Source organism: Panulirus ornatus, chromosome 19 (genome assembly GCF_036320965.1).
Source record: "Panulirus ornatus isolate Po-2019 chromosome 19, ASM3632096v1, whole genome shotgun sequence".
Classification (NCBI taxonomy): Eukaryota; Metazoa; Arthropoda; class Malacostraca; order Decapoda; family Palinuridae; genus Panulirus; species Panulirus ornatus.
In genome coordinates this window covers 3,778,608-3,798,541 of record NC_092242.1, presented here as the reverse complement: position 1 = coordinate 3,798,541, position 19,934 = coordinate 3,778,608, and the positions used below count along the sequence as shown (strand labels likewise).

At 41.4% G+C, this 19,934-nt stretch overlaps 1 protein-coding gene across 2 annotated transcripts in view; it reads left to right on the top strand.

The window, feature by feature from the left end:
• Positions 1 to 19,934, top strand: part of LOC139755323 (BCAS3 microtubule associated cell migration factor-like) — a 152,087-nt gene that overhangs the window by 114,608 nt on the left and 17,545 nt on the right. For both annotated transcript variants that reach the window (XM_071673467.1, XM_071673466.1), the window contains exons 13-15: positions 1,736 to 1,909; positions 5,340 to 5,574; positions 18,384 to 18,533. In XM_071673467.1, the coding sequence (XP_071529568.1) occupies positions 1,736 to 1,909; positions 5,340 to 5,574; positions 18,384 to 18,533 (559 nt within the window). The remainder of the gene's footprint in view (positions 1 to 1,735; positions 1,910 to 5,339; positions 5,575 to 18,383; positions 18,534 to 19,934) is intronic.

Here is a 19,934-nt window from a genome sequence, read left to right as displayed (position 1 = left end):
TTTCATTCTCTTGCATGTTCAGGCCCTGATTGCTCAAAATCTTTTTTTCTCCATCCCATCATCTCCAGCTTGTTCTTTACCTTCTCCTTATTCCCTCCTTTTCTAGCACATATCCTCTTGTCTACCTCTCCTCACTCTTTCACTTCATATGTATAAGGCATTTCAGCACACACTTTCAGCTCTCACAACCACACTCTTTTTATTACTATATATCTTTATTACTCTATTATTAGATGTCTGGGAGTGGATTTGGCAGCAGATGGATTCATGGAAACGGAAGTGAGTCACAGGGTGGGGGATTGGGCGAAGGATCTGGGAGTGTTGAAGAATGTGTGGAAGGTGAGAACATTATCTTGGAAAGCAAAAATGGGTATGTTTGAAGAAATAGTGGTTCCAACAATGTTATATGGTTGCGAGGCATGGTCTGTGGCCAGGGTTATGTGGAGGAGGGTGGAAGTGTTGGAAATGAGATGTTTGAGGACAATGTGTGATGTGAGGTGGTTTGATCAAGTAAGTAATGAAAGGGTAGGAGAGATATGTGGTAATAAAAGAGTGTGGTTGAGAGAGCAGAAGAGGGTGTATTGAAGTGGTTTGGTCACATAGAGAGAATGAGTGAGGAAAGATTGACAAAGAGGATGTATGTGTCAGAGGTGGAGGGGATGTGAAGTGGGAAACCAAATTGGAGGTCGAAGGAGGGAGTGAAAAAGATTTAGAGCGATTGGGACCTGAACATGCAGGAGGGTGAAAGGCATGCAAGGAATAGAGTGAGTTGGAACAATGTGGTATACCGGGGTCAACAGGCTGTCAATGGATTGAACCAGGGCATGTGAAGCATCTGGGGGTAAACCATGAAAAGCTTTGTAGGGCCTAGATGTTGAAAGGGAGCTGTTGTTTCAGTGCATTATGCATGACAGCTAGAGATTGAGTATGAACGAATGTGGCCTTTGTTGTCTTTTCCTAGCGCTACCTCGCAGGCATGTGGGGGGGAGTGGGTGTCATTTCATAAGTGGCGGGGTTGGTGACGGGAATGAATAAAGGCAGCAAGTATGAATTATGTACATGTGTATATATGTATATGTCTGTGTATGTATATATATGTATATGTTGAAATGTATAGGTATGTATATGTGCGTGTGTGGACATCTATGTATATACATGTGTATGTGGGTGGATTGGGCCATTCTTTCGTCTGTTTCCTTGCACTACCTTGCTAACGCGGGAGACAGCGATAAAGTATGATAAATAAATAAATATATCTCTTTTACTCATTTATATCTTAGTCAAACCACCACACATCATATATTGTCCTCAGACATTTCTTTTCCAGCATAGTTACCCTCCTTTGCACATCCTCATCTATAGCTCATGCCTTGTATCCATAAAACATTGTTGGGACGACTTTACCTTAGAATATACCTATTTTTGCCTCCCCTGGTAATGACCTCTCTTTCCACACATTCTTCAATGCTCCCAGAACCTTCACCCTTGCAGCTCACTTCAGTTTCTATGGTTCTGTTTGCTGCCATGTCCACTCCCAGGTATCTAAAACACTTCACTATTTATAGTAATCTTGGTTTTATTTGCATTTACCTTTAACTTTGTCATATCACATGCTGTTCCAAACTCAGTCACCAACTTTTACAGTTTCTCATGCAAATTGAGATGATGTAGAGAATGGTTGCTGATGTAGAAACTACTACTTTTTATGGTAAGAAGATTAATTTTTTGTCTTAAGGTTCATGCCAGTGCTCAGTGGGCGTTAGTCCGTGAATCAACAAGTAATGAACTACGGCCACCATTAGACATGACATCACCACTCTTAGCTCCCTTATCACCTACTCGACCACGCTCACTTTCCCCTGCACATTCCCTTGACCATGATGATCCAGAGGAACGTTGGATGGCTCAGGTAAGGCAACCTTGAGATTTTGTCTTTCACAGAATTCATGTATTTTATTTTTAAAGTGGTGTGATAGGGATTTGTTTTGCATCATATTATATACTGTTGATGATTTTGAAGATATGATACTGATGCAGTAGAATATTGAAAATTCATATTGTCATTATGAATGAACTCGCAAAATCCTTCATTTAGTGAGTTCAAGATTAATGCCAACTTCATGCACAAGTTTCCAGTAAACAATTTTAGGAAGCAGTAAATGTTTAATACATTATATACTTGCATATGTTTCAAACAAATGGTATGTAGAAACTGTTGGATATACAAAACACATCCATTCAGACCACAATCTTTGGCCCATATTCTAAAAATCCACAAAATTTAAAAGTCTGCTAATTACTTATCTCAATGGTTACAAACTTTTTATACTGTGTTTGTATAGATTTTGTTGGTATTTGGTATTTAGTTATCTGTAATATGTACATTAGCTGTTAATTTGATAGTTTTTGAAAGTTATATTTGGTTGCTTTGTGCACTCTAGTTCACCAGTAACAGTAATATCTGTAGGTTTTTTGCAGCTTATGTACTTTTAGCAGGTAAGCTTCTAGAAGCAGTGAGAAGTTATTATCAAGGATGTAAAGTATGTGTATGCGTAGGAAGAGAGGAGAGAGATTGGTTCCCAGTGAAGGTTGGTCTGTGGCAGGGGCGTGTGATATCTTCATGGTTGTTTAATTTGTTTATGGTTGGGGTGGTTAGGGAGGTAAATGCAAGAGTTTTGGAGAGAGGGGCGAGTATGCAGTCTGTTGAGGATGAGAGGGCCTGGGAAGGGAATCAGTTGTTGTTTGCCGATGCTACAGCGCTGGTGGCTGATTTGAGTGAGAAACTGCAGAAGTTGGTGACTGAGTTTAGAGAAGTGTGTGAGAGGATAAAGTTGAGAGAAGATGTGAATAACAGCAAGGTTATTAGGTTCAGCAGGGTTGAGGGACACGTTAGTTGGGATGTAAGTTTGAATGGAGAAAAATTGGATTAAGTGAAAGTTTCTAGATGTCTGGGAGTGGACTTAGCAGCAAATGGAACCATGGAAGCGGAAGTGAGTCACAGGTTGAGGGAGGGGGTGTAGGTCTTGGAGCGATGAAGGGTGTGTTGAAGGAGAAAACTTTCTCTTGGAGAGTAAAAATGGGTATGTGTGAAGGATTAGTAGTTGAGTGGTAAAGGCTATAGATAGGGTTGTACAGAGGAGGATGGATGCATTGGAAATTAAATATTTGAGGACAGTATCTGGTGCGAGGTGGTTAGATTGAGTTAATAATGAAAAGGTAAGAGAGATGTGTGGTAATAGAAAGAGTGTGGTTGAGAGAGCAGAAGAGGGTGTGTTGAGATGGTTTGGACATATAGAGAGAATGAGTGTGGAAAGGTTGACAAAGAGAATACATGTTTCTGAGGTGGAGGGAACAAGAAGTGGGAGACCAAATTGAAGATGGAAGGATGGAGTGAAAAAGAATTTGAGTGATCATGGCCTGAACATGCAGGAGGGTGAAAGGCATGCAAGGAATAGAGTGAATTGGAATGTTGTGGTATACCGGGGTCGACGTGCTGTCAATGGATTGAACCAGGGCATGTGAAGTGTCTGGGGTAAACCATGGAAAGTTTTGTGGGGCCTGGATGTGGAAAGGGAACTGTGGTTTCGGTGCATTATACATGACAGCTAGAGACTAAGTGTGAACGAATGGGGCCTTTGTTGTCTTTTCCTAGCACTACCTCGCGCACGTGCTGGGGGAAGGGGTTGTCATTTCATGCGTGGCGGAGTAGTGACGGGAATGAATAAGGGCAGACAGTATGAATTATGTACATTTGTATATATGTATATGTCTGTGTGTGTATATATATGTATATGTCTGTGTGTGTATATATATGTATATGTCTGTGTGTGTATATATATGTATACGTTGAGATGTATAGGTATGTATATGTACTGTGTGTGGACGTGTATGTATATACATGTGTATGTGGGTGGGTTGGGCCATTCTTTCGTCTGTTTGCTTGCAGTACCTCACTAACATGGGAGACAGTGACAAAGTATAGTATAATAAAATTAAGAGCAAAGATGGTCATTTGTGAAAGTATTGCAACACCATTAGTGTTGTATGGATGTGAGGCTTGGGCCTTGAATGCAAAGAAAGAAATGGAGCAAAGATGGTCATGTGTGAAGATATTGTAGTACCATTAGTGTTGTATGGATGTGAGTCTTGGGCCTTGAATGTAAAGAAAGAAAGAGGGTGGATGTGATGGAGATGAAATGCTTACAAGTGATATACTGTAGAAGATGGGTTGAACATTTGAGAAATGACATTGTAAAAAAGCTATTTTAGTGATGGTAGTCTGATTGAGAGGGCTTACTTGAATGTGTTGGAAAGCTTCAGGCATATGGAGGCATGATTTAGGATAGATTGATAAAGGATCTATATTGCAAATGGAGAGAGCTAAAGGGAGTACTTACAAGTACCTAGTATGACATTGTTAGTGCTTAGAGCTCACCACATATCTTGCTTGATTAACAATACTGATGGATGGATGGAGTGAAGTGAGCATTTGGGTATAGTTGCCTGAGAAGCATACATTGGATAGAATAAAATGGTGCAGTGTGATGTGCAGGTAATTTGCTGCCATGTGCTGAACCAAGGTGTATGAAATGGTAAAGGTAAATGATAGAGTAGTCTTTTAAGCTTACCTGTGGGGGTTAGCTTCTGGTGTTTATAAGTTATATGAGATAGCATGAGATTGTATGTGCACAAATGAAGCTGATGTGGTCCCTTTGCTTTTTCCAGTTTGGTACATGTCTTTCCAGGAGTAATTTTTTTCCATTGTGTTAATTGTATTCTTTGGATGTCTCATTTCACTTGATGATTCATGATAGATATTGATCACTTCAGTTTAGTTTTTCATGAGAATGTGATTCTTGGAAATATGCTCTGCAATCACTCTTTCATGTTGATGCATGCAGTTAAGCATGGAAGAGGTATTTCCCTTGTAGGGAAAATTCATTTTGAAGCAGAAAAGGTATTTTCTCAAGTTAAATAGATGATCATTTCCAAAGGACCTTTCCTTCCTCTTGTAGAGCATTTGGAATCAGTAAGTAAATTGCTAGTTCAGCTGGCTATACTAGGACTGTAGAGGGGGTGATATATTTTGGAGTTGCAAGGGTGGTTTTGTCTTTATATGAATAAAGGGACTTTGTTTGTAAAGCCTTCATTCAGGCGATATAAATAAGCCAGAAACATATGATCCTCACAGCTTTTCCTTTATATTAACAGGCTTACTCTAATGCTAAGTAAAGATTTTTTTTTTTTGAAAATTTAATGCAATAGTGAATGTCTTTTTAGTTGTGGAAATAATGAGAACACTATTTCACTTTCAGCCACTCAAGACTCATATTTTCCAGGTGGAGATCCATACACATGCAGGACCACACAGACGGCTCTGGATGGGTCCACAATTCACCTTCAAGTCTATCCCTGGTGTTGGGGTTGGTTATGGTGGTGGAGGCAGCCAAGGAGGTTATGAAGGAACACCTATCTCTGGATCCTCTGTTGATCGTCCTCCTAGATCCTCACCAGTCAATATGCCTGGTGCAGGTGGTGCCAATGTCCCTGTGCTTATTGAAGCTGGTTCACTGAGTAAGTTATCATTGTATTTTTTTCCAAGATAATTGAAAAGGAAGTGTTAGCTATGATGTGTAGAGTAGCTCAGTCCATAGAAGCTAACCATTTATGGTAGGAAGTATGTAACCCATCTGTAGTGGCACTTCATTAGATGGTGCCAGTAGAATTATCTTGATATTGTTGCTTAGTTAGTCTGTCTCCATAGTTTACCATGATCATATCTTATTCTGTGGCTCACCTTAATGACATCACATGATCCCCTCCCCCCACATATACCACATTGCTCCAGTTCTTTCTATCCGTTGCCCTCCTGGAAGATCAGGCACTCATACCCCATAGCTGTGTTTACTCTATCCTTTCATCTCCTTCATAGTCTCTCCTTTCCCAATTTTATCACCTCTTTTGGCACACAGATTATCTATATCAGATTCTCTTAACTCATTCTCTCCATATGTCTGAACCATTTCAGCACCCCAATGTTAACCCTCACATTCAGACTACACTCACAACCAAATCTTCCTTTGACAGTTACATTTCTTAAATGATCAATCTTCTTTACGCCATATGTGATCCACTGATATTTTGTAACTCGCAAATAGTAATCATATCTATTTTCTGCATATGTGTTATTCTCAGATTTTCAATGGCTGTGGTTCTTAGAATAGTTTATAATGCTTTTTATTTAAAATTTTGCTTATTTTCTCCATTCTTGTTAGACCATTTTTTACCTTGGCCCATACTAAAAGGATTAAGGAAGGATGATTGCTCATTACTTTCCAGTTTTTTAAAAGTGAAATTAAGAGACAATCAAAGATATTGTCTTGCAAGTAGGCGGTTTGGATGGCATTACAATGGAATTTATCAAAAAAGGGGATGACTGTGTTGTTGATTGGTTGGTAAGGATATTCATTGTATGTATGGATTGTGGTGAAGTGCCTGAGGATTAGCGGAATGCATGCATAGTGCCATTGTACACTTGAGTAGGATGAAAGATGAATAGAAAGTTGAAGCAATTTCTTCTTTGCTGGCTATAAGAGATAGAAATGAAGTTCAAGGGTAAAGGGGAAGAGTGGTTTGGGAATGTCTTGGGATTAAAGTCAGGGGTTAGTGAGAGGACAATAGCAAAGGAAGGAGTAGCACTCCTCCTGAAGCAGGAGTTGTGGAAATATGTGAATGAGTTTAAGAAAGTAAACTCTTGATTGATATGGGTAAAACTGAAAGTGGATGGAGAGAGAGATGAGTGATTATTGGTGCCTATGCACCTGGTCATGAGAAGAAAGATCATGAGAGGCAAGTGTTTTGGGAGCAGCTGAGTGAGTGTGTCAGCAGCTTTGATGCATGAGACCAGGTTATAGTGATGGGTGATTTGAATGCAAAGGTGAGTAATGCGGCAGTTGAGGGTATAATTGGTATACTTGAGATGTTCATTGTCGTAAATGGAAATGGTGAAGAGCTTTTGGATTTGTGTGCCGGAGAAGGACTTGTGATTGGGAATACCTGGTTGAAAAAGAGAGATATACATAAGTATACGTATGTAAGTAGGAGAGATGGCCGGAGAGCGTTATTGGATTACATGTTAATTGATAGGTGTGTGAAAGAGAGACTTTTAGATGTTAATGTGCTGAGAGATGCAGCTAGAGGGATGTCTGATCACTACCTTGTGGAAGCAGATGTGAAGATTTGTAGAGGTTTTCAAAAAGAAGAGAGTATGTTGGGGAGAAGAGAGTGGTGAGAGTAGGTGAGCTTGGAAAGGAGACTTGTGTGAGGAAGTACCAGGAGAGATTGAGTGAAGGGGGCAAATGGGGAGGTAATAATTAGTGATGAAGTGAGAAGTAGATGAAGTAAATGTTTTAAAGGTTTGTTGAATTTGTTTGATGATATAGTGGCAGATATAGGGTATTTTGGTCGAGGTGGTGTGCAAAGTGAGAGGGTCATGGAGAATGGTTTGATGAACAGAGAAGAGGTAGTGAAAGCTTTGTGGAAGATGAAAGCTGGCAAGGTGGCGGGTTTAGATGGTATTGCAGTGGAATTATCAAAAAAGGGGTGGCTGTGTTGTTGATTGGTTGGTAAGGATATTCAGTGTATGAATGGATCATGGTGAAGTGCCTGAGGATTGGCAGAATGCATGCATAGTGCCATTATACAAAGGCAAAGGGGATAAAGGTGAGTTTTCAAATTTCAGAGGCATAAGTTTGTTTAGTATTCCTGGTTAATTATATGGGAGGGTATTGACTGAGAGGTTAAAGGAATGTACAGAGCATCAGATTGGAGAAGAGCAGTGTGGTTTCAAAAGTGGTGGAGGATGTGTGGATCAGGTGTTTCCTTTGAAGAATGTGTGTGAGAAATACTTAGAAAAACAGATGGATTTGTATGTAACATTTATGGATCTGGAGAAGGCATATGATAGGGTTGACAGAGATTCTTTGTGGAAGGAATTAAGAATATATGGTGTGGGAGGTAAGTTGCTAGAAGCAGTGAAAAGTTTTTATCGAGGATGTAAGGCATGTGTACGTGTGGGAAGAGAGGAAAGTGATTGGTTCTTAGTGAATGTCAGTCTGTGGTAGGGTTGCGTGATGTCTCCATGGTTGTTTAATTTGTTTATGGATGGGGTTGTTAGGGAGGTGAATGTAAGAGTTTTGGAGAGAGGGGCAAGTATGCAGACTGTTGTGGATGAGAGAGCTTGGGAAGTGAGTCAGTTGTTGTTCGCTGATGATACAGCACTGGTGGCTGATTCGTGTGAGAAACTGCAGAAGCTGGTGACTGAGTTTGGTAAAGTGTGTGAAAGAAGAAAGCTGAGAGTAAATTTGAATGAGAGCAAGGTTATTAGGTACAGAAGGGTTGAGGGACAAGTCAATTGGGAGGTAAGTTTGAATGAAGAAAAACTGGAGGAAGTGAAGTGTTTTAGATATCTGGGAGTGGATTTGGAAGCGGATGGATCTATGGAAGTGGAAGTGAGTCACTGGGTGGGGGAGGGGGTGAAACTTCTGGAAGTGTTGAGAAATGTGTGAAAGGTGAGAATATCTTGGAAAGCAAAAATGGATATGTTTGTAGAAATAGTGGTTCCAACAATGTTTTATGTTGCGAGGCGTGGGCTATAGATAGAATTGTGCGGAGGAGAGTGGATGTGTTGGAAATGAGATGTTTGAGGACAATATGTGGTGTGAGGTGGTTTGATCGAGTAAGTAATGAAAGGGTAAGAGAGATGTGTGGTAATAAAAAGAGTGTGGTTGAGAGAGCAGAAGAGGGTGTGTTGAAATGGTTTGGACACATGGAGAGAATAAGTGAGGAAAGATTGACAAAGAGGTTATTTGTGTCAGAGGTGGAGGGAATGAGAAGTGGTTGACCAAATTGGAGGTGGTAAGATGGAGTGAAAAAGATTTTGAGTGATCGGGGCCTAAACATGCAGGAGGGTGAAAAGCGTGCAAGTAATAGAGTGAATTGGAACGATGTGGTATACCGGGGTTGACGTGCTGTCAATGGATTGTATTAGGGCATGTGAAGCTCTGGGGTAAACCATGGAAAGTTTTTTTGGGCCTGGATGTGGAAAGGGAGCTGTGGTTTCGTTGCATTATACATGACAGCTAGAGACTGAGTGTGAACAAATGTGGCCTTTGTTGTCTTTTCCTAGTGCTACCTCGTGCACATGCGGGGGAAGGGTGTTCTTATTTCATGTGTCGCGGGGTGGTGACGGGAATGCATAAGGGCAGACAGTATGAATTATGTACATGTGTATACATGTATATGTCTGTGTATGTATATATATGTATACGTTGAGGTGTATAGGTATGTATATTTGCGTGTGTGGATATGTATGTATATACATGTGTATGTGGGTGGGTTGGGCCATTCTTTCGTCTGTTTCCTTGCGCTACCTCGCTAATGCGGGAGACAATGACAAAGTAAAATATATATATATATATATATATATATATATATATATATATATATATATATATATATATACATATATATATAAATGGAGGGATGGAGTGAGAGAGATTTTGGGTGGTCGGGGCCTGGGCGTGCAGGGGGGGGGGGGTGAATTGGAGCAATGTGGTATACCGGGGTCGACGTGCTGTCGATGGATTGAACCAGGGCATGTGAAGTGTCTGGCGTAAACCATAGAAAGTTCTGTGCGGCCTGGATGTGGAAGGGGAGCTGTGGTTTCGGTGCATTATTACATGACACCTAGAGATTGAGTGTGAACAAATGGGGCCTTTGTTGTCTTTTCCTAGCGCTACCTCGCACACATGAGGAAGGAGAGGGTTGTTATTTCATGTGTGGCGAGGTGGCGATGGGAATGAATAAAGGCAGACAGTATGAATTATGTACATGTGCATATATGTATATGTCTGTGTGTGTATATGTATGTATACGTTGAGATGTATAGGTAAGTATATTTGCGTGTGTGGACGTGTATGTACATACATGTGTATGTGGCTGGGTTGGGCCATTCTTTCGTCTGTTTCCTTGCGCTACCTCGCTAACGCGGGAGACAGCGACAAAGCAAAATAAATAAATAAATAAATATATATTATCCCTGGGGATAGGGGAGAAAGAATACTTCCCACGTATTACCTGCGTGTTGTAGAAGGCGACTAAAAGGGAAGGGAGCGGGTGGCTGGAAATCCTCCCCTCTCGTTTTTTTTTTTAATTTTCCAAAAGAAGGAACAGAGAAGGGGGCCAGGTGAGGATATTCCCTCTAAGGCCCAGTCCTCTGTTGATAACGCTACCTCGCTAATGCGGGAAATGGCGAATAGTACGAAAGAAAAAAAAAAAAAATATATATATATATATATATATATATATATATATATATATATATATATATATTTATATTTATTTTACTTTGTCATTGTCTCCCGCGTTAGCGAGGTAGCGCAAGGAAACAGACGAAAGAATGGCCCAACCCACCCACATACACATGTATATACATACATGTCCACACACGCAAATATACATACCTATACACCTATATATGTATTATCCCTGGGGATAGGGGTGAAAGTATACTTCCCACGCATTCCTCGCGTGTCGTAGAAGGCGACTAGAGGGGACGGGAGCGGGGGGCCAGAAATCCTCCCCTCCTTGTATTTTTAACTTTCTAAAATGGGAAACAGAAGAAGGAGTCACGCGGGGAGTGCTCATCCCCCTCGAAGGCTCAGACTGGGGTGTCTAAATGTGTGTGGATGTAACCAAGATGTGAAAAAAGGAGAGATAGGTCATATGTTTGAGGAAAGGAACCTGGATGTTTTGGCTCTGAGTGAAACGAAGCTCAAGGGTAAAGGGGAAGAGTGGTTTGGGAATATCTTGGGAGTAAAGTCAGGGGTTAGTGAGAGGACAAGAGCAAGGGAAGGAGTAGCAGTTCTCCTGAAACAGGAGTTGTGGGAGTATGTGATAGAATGTAAGAAAGTAAATTCTCGATTAATATGGGTAAAACTGAAAGTTGATGGAGAGAGATGGGTGATTATTGGTGCATATGCACCTGGGCATGAGAAGAAAGATCATGAGAGGCAAGTGTTTTGGGAGCAGCTGAATGAGTGTGTTAGTGGTTTTGATGCACGAGACTGAGTTATAGTGATGGTTGATTTGAATGCAAAGGTGAGTAATGTGGCAGTTGAGGGAATAATTGGTATACATGGGGTGTTCAGTGTTGTAAATGGAAATGGTGAAGAGCTTGTAGATTTATGTGCCGGAGAAGGACTTGTGATTGGGAATACCTGGTTGAAAAAGAGAGATATACATAAGTATACGTATGTAAGTAGGAGAGATGGCCAGAGAGCGTTATTGGATTACGTGTTAATTGACAGGCGCGCGAAAGAGAGACTCTTGGATGTTAATGTGCTGAGAGGTGCAACTGGAGGGATGTCTGATCATTATCTTGTGGAGGCTAAGGTGAAGATTTGTATGGGTTTTCAGAAAAGAAGAGTGAATGTTGGGGTGAAGAGGGTGGTGAGAGTAAGTGAGCTTGGGAAGGAGACTTGTGTGAGGAAGTACCAGAAGAGACTGAGTACAGAATGGAAAAAGGTGAGAACAATGGAAGTAAGGGGAGTGGGGGAGGAATGGGATGTATTTAGGGAATCAGTGATGGATTGCACAAAAGATGCTTGTGGCATGAGAAGAGTGGGAGGTGGGTTGATTAGAAAGGGTAGTGAGTGGTGGGATGAAGAAGTAAGATTATTAGTGAAAGAGAAGAGAAAGGCATTTGGACGATTTTTGCAGGGAAAAAAAGCAATTGAGTGGGAGATGTATAAAAGAAAGAGACAGGAGGTCAAGAGAAAGGTGCAAGAGGTGAAAAAGAGGGCAAATGAGAGTTGGGGTGAGAGAGTATCATTAGATTTTAGGGAGAATAAAAAGATGTTCTGGAAGGAGGTAAATAAAGTGCGTAAGACAAGGGAGCAAATGGGAACTTCAGTGAAGGGCGCAAATGGGGAGGTGATAACAAGTAGTGGTGATGTGAGAAGGAGATGGAGTGAGTATTTTGAAGGTTTGTTGAATGTGTTTGATGATAGAGTGGCAGATATAGGGTGTTTTGGTCGAGGTGGTGTGCAAAGTGAGAGGGTTAGGGAAAATGATTTGGTAAACAGAGAAGAGGTAGTAAAAGCTTTGCGGAAGTGAAAGCTGGCAAGGCAGCAGGTTTGGATGGTATTGCAGTGGAATTTATTAAAAAAGGGGATGACTGTATTGTTGACTGGTTGGTAAGGTTATTTAATGTATGTATGACTCATGGTGAGGTGCCTGAGGATTGGCGGAATGCATGCATAGTGCCATTGTACAAAGGCAAAGGGGATAAGAGTGAGTGCTCAAATTGCAGAGGTATAAGTTTGTTGAGTATTCCTGGTAAATTATATGGGAGGGTATTGATTGAGAGGGTGAAGGCATGTTCAGAGCATCAGATTGGGGAAGAGCAGTGTGGTTTCAGAAGTGGTAGAGGATGTATGGATCAGGTGTTTGCTTTGAAGAATGTATGTGAGAAATACTTAGAAAAGCAAATGGATTTGTATGTAGCATTTATGGATCTGGAGAAGGCATATGATAGAGTTGATAGAGATGCTCTGTGGAAGGTATTAAGAATATATGGTGTGGGAGGCAAGTTGTTAGAAGCAGTGAAAAGTTTTTATCAAGGATGTAAGGCATGTGTACGTGTAGGAAGAGAGGAAAGTGATTGGTTCTCAGTGAATGTAGGTTTGCGGCAGGGGTGTGTGATGTCTTCATGGTTGTTTAATTTGTTTATGGATGGGGTTGTTAGGGAGGTGAATGCAAGAGTTTTGGAAAGAGGGGCAAGTATGAAGTTTGTTGTGAATGAGAGAGCTTGGGAAGTGAGTCAGTTGTTGTTCGCTGATGATACAGCGCTGGTGGCTGATTCATGTGAGAAACTGCAGAAGCTGGTGACTGAGTTTGATAAAGTGTGTGAAAGAATAAAGTTAAGAGTAAATGTGAATAAGAACAAGCTTATTAGGTACAGTAGGGTTGAGGGTCAAGTCAATTGGGAGGTTAGTTTGAATGGAGAAAAACTGGAGGAAGTGAAGTGTTTTAGATATCTGGGAGTGGATCTGGCAGCGGATGGAACCATGGAAGCGGAAGTGAATCATAGGGTGGGGGAGGGGGTGAAAATCCTGGGAGCCTTGAAGAATGTGTGGAAGTCGAGAACATTATCTCGGAAAGCAAAAATGGGTATGTTTGAAGGAATAGTGGTTCCAACAATGTTGTATGGTTGCGAGGCGTGGGCTATGGATAGAGTTGTGCGCAGGAGGATGGATGTGCTGGAAATGAGATGTTTGAGGACAATGTGTGGTGTGAGGTGGTTTGATCGAGTAAGTAATGTAAGGGTAAGAGAGATGTGTGGAAATAAAAAGAGCGTGGTTGAGAGAGCAGAAGAGGGTGTTTTGAAATGGTTTGGGTACATGGAGAGAATGAGTGAGGAAAGATTGACCAGGAGGATATATGTGTCGGTGATGGAGGGAACGAGGAGAATTGGGAGACCAAATTGGAGGTGGAAAGATGGAGTGAAAAAGATTTTGTGTGATCATGGCCTGAACATGCAGGAGGGTGAAAGGAGGGCAAGGAAATAGAGTGAATTGGATTGATGTGGTATACCGGGGTTGACGTGCTGTCAGTGGATTGAATCAAGGCATGTGAAGCGTCTGGGGTAAACCATGGAAAGTTGTGTGGGGCCTGGATGTGGAAAGGGAGCTGTGGTTTTGGGCATTATTGCGTGGCAGCTAGAGACTGAGTGTGAACGAATGGGGACTTTGTTGTCATTTTCCAAGCGCTACCTCGCACACATGAGGGGGGAGGGGGATGGTATTCCATGTGTGGCGGGGTGGCGATGGGAGTGAATGGGGGCAGACAGTGTGAATTGTGTGCATGGGTATATATGTATGTGTCTGTGTATGTATACATATGTGTACATTGAGATGTATAGGTATGTATATTTGCGTGTGTGGACGTGTGTGTGTATACATTGTGTGTGGGGGTGGGTTGGGCCATTTCTTTCGTCTGTTTCCTTGCGCTACCTCGCAAACGCGGGAGACAGCGACAAAGCAAAATAAACATAAATAGATATATATATATATATTTGTTGTTCTTGTTGTTCGCTGATGATACAGCGCTGGTGGCTGATTCATGTGAGAAACTGCAGAAGCTGGTGACTGAGTTTGGTAAAGTGTGTGAAAGAAGAAAGTTAAGAGTAAATGTGAATAAGAGCAAGGTTATTTGGTACAGTCGCGGGGTCAAGTCAATTGGGAGGTAAGTTTGAATGGAGAAAAACTGGAGGAAGTGAAGTGTTTTAGATATCTGGGAGTGGATCTGGCAGCGGATGGAACCATGGAAGAGGAAGTGAATCATAGGGTGGGGGAGGGGGCGAAAATCCTGGGAGCCTTGAAGAATGTGTGGAAGTCGAGAACATTATCTCGGAAAGCAAAAATGGGTATGTTTGAAGGAATAGTGGTTCCAACAATGTTGTATGGTTGCGAGGCGTGGGCTATGGATAGAGTTGTGCGCAGGAGGATGGATGTGCTTGAAATGAGATGTTTGAGGACAGTATGTGGTGTGAGGTGGTTTGATCGAGTAAGTAACGTAAGGGTGAGAGAGATGTGTGGAAATAAAAAGAGCGTGGTTGAGAGAGCAGAAGAGGGTGTTTTGAAATGGTTTGGTCACATGGAGAGAATGAGTGAGGAAAGATTGACCAAGAGGATATATGTGCCGGAGTTGGAGGGAACGAGGAGAAGTGGGAGACCAAATTGGAGGTGGAAAGATGGAGTGAAAAAGATTTTGAGTGATCGGGGCCTGAACATGCAGGAGGGTGAAAGGTGGGAAAGGAATAGAGTGAATTGGATCGATGTATATATATATATATATATATATATATATATATATATATATATATATATATTTATATATTATTATACTTTGTTGCTGTAGCAAGGTAGCACAAGGAAACAGATGAAAGAATGGCCCAACCCATCCACATACACATGTATATACACACACGCCCACACAAGCACATGTACATACCTATACGTTTCAATGTATACATACATATACATACACAGATAAATACATATTTACACATGTACATATTCATACTTACAGCCCTCAGCCATTCCTGTCGCCACCCCGCCACACATGAAAAGGCACCCCACTCCCCCTGCACACACGCGAGGTAGCGCTAGGAAAAGACAACAAAGGTCACGTTTGTTCACACTCAGTCTCTAGCTGTCTTGTGTAATGCACCGAATCCACTGCTCTGTTTCCACATTCAAGCCCCACAAAGCTTTCCAAGGTTTACCCCAGACTTCACATGCCTTGGTTCAATCCATTGACAGCACGTCGACCCTGGTATACCACATCATTCCCATTCACTCTATTCCTTGTACGCCTTTCACTCTCCTCCATTTTCAGGCTCTGAATGCTCAAAATCTATTTCACTCCATTCTTCCACTTCCTCATTCCCTCCACCTCTGACACATATATCCTCTTTGTCAATCTTTCCTCACTTATTCTCTCCATGTGTCCAATACACCCTCTTCTGCTCTCTCAACCACACTTTTTATTACCACTCATCTCTCTTACACTTTCATTATTTACTCGATCAAACCCCCTCACACCACATATTGTCCTCAAACATCTCATTTCCAACACATCCACCCTCCTCCACACAACCCCATCCATAGCCCACGCCTCGCAACCATATAACATTGTTGGAACAACTATTCCTTCAAACATACCCATTTTTGCTTTCCGGGGTAATGTTCTCACCTTCCACACATTCTACAACGCTCCCAGAACCTTCACCCCCTCCTCCACCCTGTGACTCACTTCTGCTTTCATGGGTCCATCTGGTGCCAAATCCACTCCCAGGTCTCTAAAACACTTCACTTCCTCCAGTTTTTCTCCATTCAAACTTACCTCCCAATTGACTTGTCCCTCAACCCTACTGTACCTAATAACCTTGCTCTTATTCACATTTACTCTCAGATTTCTTCTTTCACACACTTTACCAAACTCAGTCACCAGCTTCTGCAGTTTCTCACCTGAATCAGCCACCAGCACTGTATCATCAGCGAACAACAACTGTCTCACTTTCCAAGCCCTCTCATCCACAGCAGACTTCATACTTGCCCCTCTCTCCAAAACTCTTGCATTCACCTCCCTAACAACCCCACCCATAAACAAAATAAACAGCCATGGAGACATCACACATCCCTGCCGCAAACCGACATTCACTAAGAACCAATCACTTTCCTCTCTTCCTACTCGTACACATGCCTTACATCTTCGATAAAAACTTTTCACTGCTTCTAGCAACTTGCCTCCCACACCACATATTCTTAATACCTTCCACAGAGCATATCTATCAACTCCATCATATGCCTTCTTCAGATCCATAAATGTTACATACAAATTCATTTGCTTTTCTAAGTATTTCTCACATACATTCTTCAAAGCAAACACCTGATCCACACATCCTCTACCACTTCTGAAACCACACTGCTCTTCCCCAATCTGATGCTCTGTACATGCCTTCACCCTCTCAATCAATATCCTCCCATATAATTTCCCAGGAATACTCAACAAACTTATACCTTATGTTGAAATGTGTAGGTATGTATGTGTGCATATGTGGGGGTGTGCATGTGTATGTGGGTGGGTTGGGCCATTCTTTCATCTTTTTCCTTACACTACCTTGCTAACGTGGGAGACAGCGACAAAGTATGATGAATATAATCAGAGTTGAAATGTATGTTTATGTGTATGTGCGTGTATGGGCATCTATCTATATTATTTTATTTATTTATTTTGCTTTGTCGCTGTCTCCCACGTTTGCGAGGTAGCTCAAGGAAACAGACGAAAGAAATGGCCCAACTCACCCCCATACACATGTATATACATACACGTCCACACACGTAAATATACATACCTATACATCTCAATGTACACATATATATACACACACAGACATATACATATATACACATGTACATAATTCATACTGTCTGCCCTTATTTATTCCCATCGCCACCTCGCCACACATGGAATAACATCCCCCTCCCCCCTCATGTGTGTGAGGTAGCGCTAGGAAAAGACAACAAAGGCCCCATTCGTTCACACTCAGTCTCTAGCTGTCATGTAATAATGCCCAAAACCACAGCTCCCTTTCCACATCCATGCCCCACAGAACTTTCCATGGTTTACCCCAGACGCTTCACATGCCCTGATTCAATCCATTGACAGCACGTCGACCCCGGTATACCACATCGATCCAGTTCACACTATTCCTTGCCCGCCTTTCACCCTCCTGCATGTTCAGGCCCTGATCACTCAAAATCTTTTTCACTCCATCTTTCCACCTCCAATTTGGTCTTCCACTTCTCCTCGTTCCCTCCACCTCCGACACATATATCCTCTTGGTCAATCTTTCCTCACTCATTCTCTCCATGTGCCCAAACCATTTCAAAACACCCTCTTCTGCTCTCTCAACCACGCTCTTTTTACTTCCACACATCTCTCTTACCCTTACATTACTTACTCGATCAAACCACCTCACACCACATATTGTCCTCAAACATCTCATTTCCAGCACATCCACCCTCCTGCGCACAACTCTATCCATAGCCCATGCCTCGCAACCATACAACATTGTTGGAACCACTATTCTTTCAAACATACCCATTTTTGCTTTCCGAGATAATGTTCTCGACTTCCAAACATTCTTCAAGGCACCCAGGACTTTCGCCCCCTCCCCCACCCTATGATTCACTTCCGCTTCCATGGTTCCATCCTCTGCCAGATCCACTCCCAGATATCTAAAACACTTTACTTCCTCCAGTTTTTCTCCATTCAAACTTACATCCCAATTGATTTGACCCTCAACCCTACTGTACCTAATAACCTTGCTCTTATTCACATTTACTCTTAACTTTCTTCTTTCACACACTTTGCCAAACTCAGTCACCAGCTTCTGCAGTTTCTCACCTGAATCAGCCACCAGCGCTGTATCATCAGCGAACAACAACTGACTCACTTCCCAAGCTCTTTCATCCCCAACAGACTGCACACTTGCCCCTCTTTCCAAAACTCTTGCATTCACCTCCCTAACCCCATCCATAAACAAATTAAACAACCAATGAGACATCACACACCCCTGCCGCAAACCTACATTCACTGAGAACCAATCACTTTCCTCTCTTCCTACACGTACACATGCCTTACATCCTCGATATATATGTGTATATGAGTATTTTGGCCATTCTTTCATATGATAAATATGTGATTCTGGCAATATTTTAATACTGTATATATTTCTGCATCTATTGTTCTAGCTGGCAGTCATGATCAGTCACCAAGGCTTATGGAGAGATACAGTGGTGATTCGGATAGCTTTGATCCTGAGACAATGATGACACAGCTTAGACATGACCTTGCAGATGCCATGATGGATACACATCATCCTGGGCCATGTGGTGATAATGGTAAGTATTTTGATAATGATAGAAATTTTTATTGATTATAATCATATGATAGGATATAATGTTTAACAGCATGTTGGCAAGATTCAGGTTGATGAAAGGGATATGAGATTAGATGGGTGTATGCGTATTTTGTAACTGGAGTCATGCAGAGGAAAATTATGGTATGCAACATGCATGATACTTTAATTATAAGGTGCTACATTTTAGAATGATGAAGATGCAAATAGATGTGTATAGGAAAATTTCAACTATGGCTCAAAGAATGGTAAGTAAATGTATGCAACTAAACATTATCTATATCAAGAATTATTTGTTAGATTTTCTGGCATCACCTGAATCCACTATAAATTTCAGGGTAACTGAAAATCAGAATACTTCGACAGACGTATTGGTTTTGTGCTGGATTTGCTTATGCTGTGCTTGATTTTGATAGCATATTTCCAAAAATTTTAAAGTGAACTTGAACAAGAGTATCTCAGTGATTGACTTTAACCTCACCATTTATAGAACATGGATTTAAAGCCTTCAATGAATGTTTAGCATCCCCTGAGTATTAACTTCTACTTTTGGGCTAAGGGAATGTAATTTATTTCAGCATTGAGCTGTGCCTGTTTCAACTTTATGTTCATTGACCTTAGATTTACCTGTACCAACATTTATATGATGAGATGTTTAGTTTTGTAGATGGTAATAACATATATGCCATCACCGATGTCATGCCAACTTTATTCCCTATACCTTGAATACTTTCCTGTCAAGTGAAAGCTTGGTGTGCAACATTTCTTATTTGAGTTGGCCAGTGTCTTCCTGTGGAAAATGAATGTTAATCTTCAGTAGCTAGTTGGATTGAGTTATGCCATCCAGTCATTTATTTTTTCTTTGAAATTAGGTACTTTATGGAACCTTTCAGATTTACCCCATAAGCTTTAGACATATCATTGGAGAATGATTATTATTTTTTTTTCTTATACTTAACTGCTGTTTCCCGCGTCAGTGGGGTAGCGCAAGGAAACAGACAAAGAACGTCCCAACCACCCACATACACATATATATACATAAACACCCATGCACACACATATACATTCATATACATTTCACTATATACATACATGTACATACACAGACATACACATATATACACATGTTCATATTCATACTTGCTGCCTTCATCCATTCCAGTCGCCACCCCATCACACATGAAATAGCACCCCCCAACCCCCACCCCCTTCCAGCGAGGTAGCACCAGGAAAAGACAAAAGGCCACATTCGTTCACACTCAGTTTCTAGCTGTCATGTGTAATGCACTGAAACCACAGAATGATATATAGGTTATATTCAACCATGTTTGTATCATTGGGAGTACAGTCTCATCAAGGAAATTTTCATTCCAAAGGAGGCATT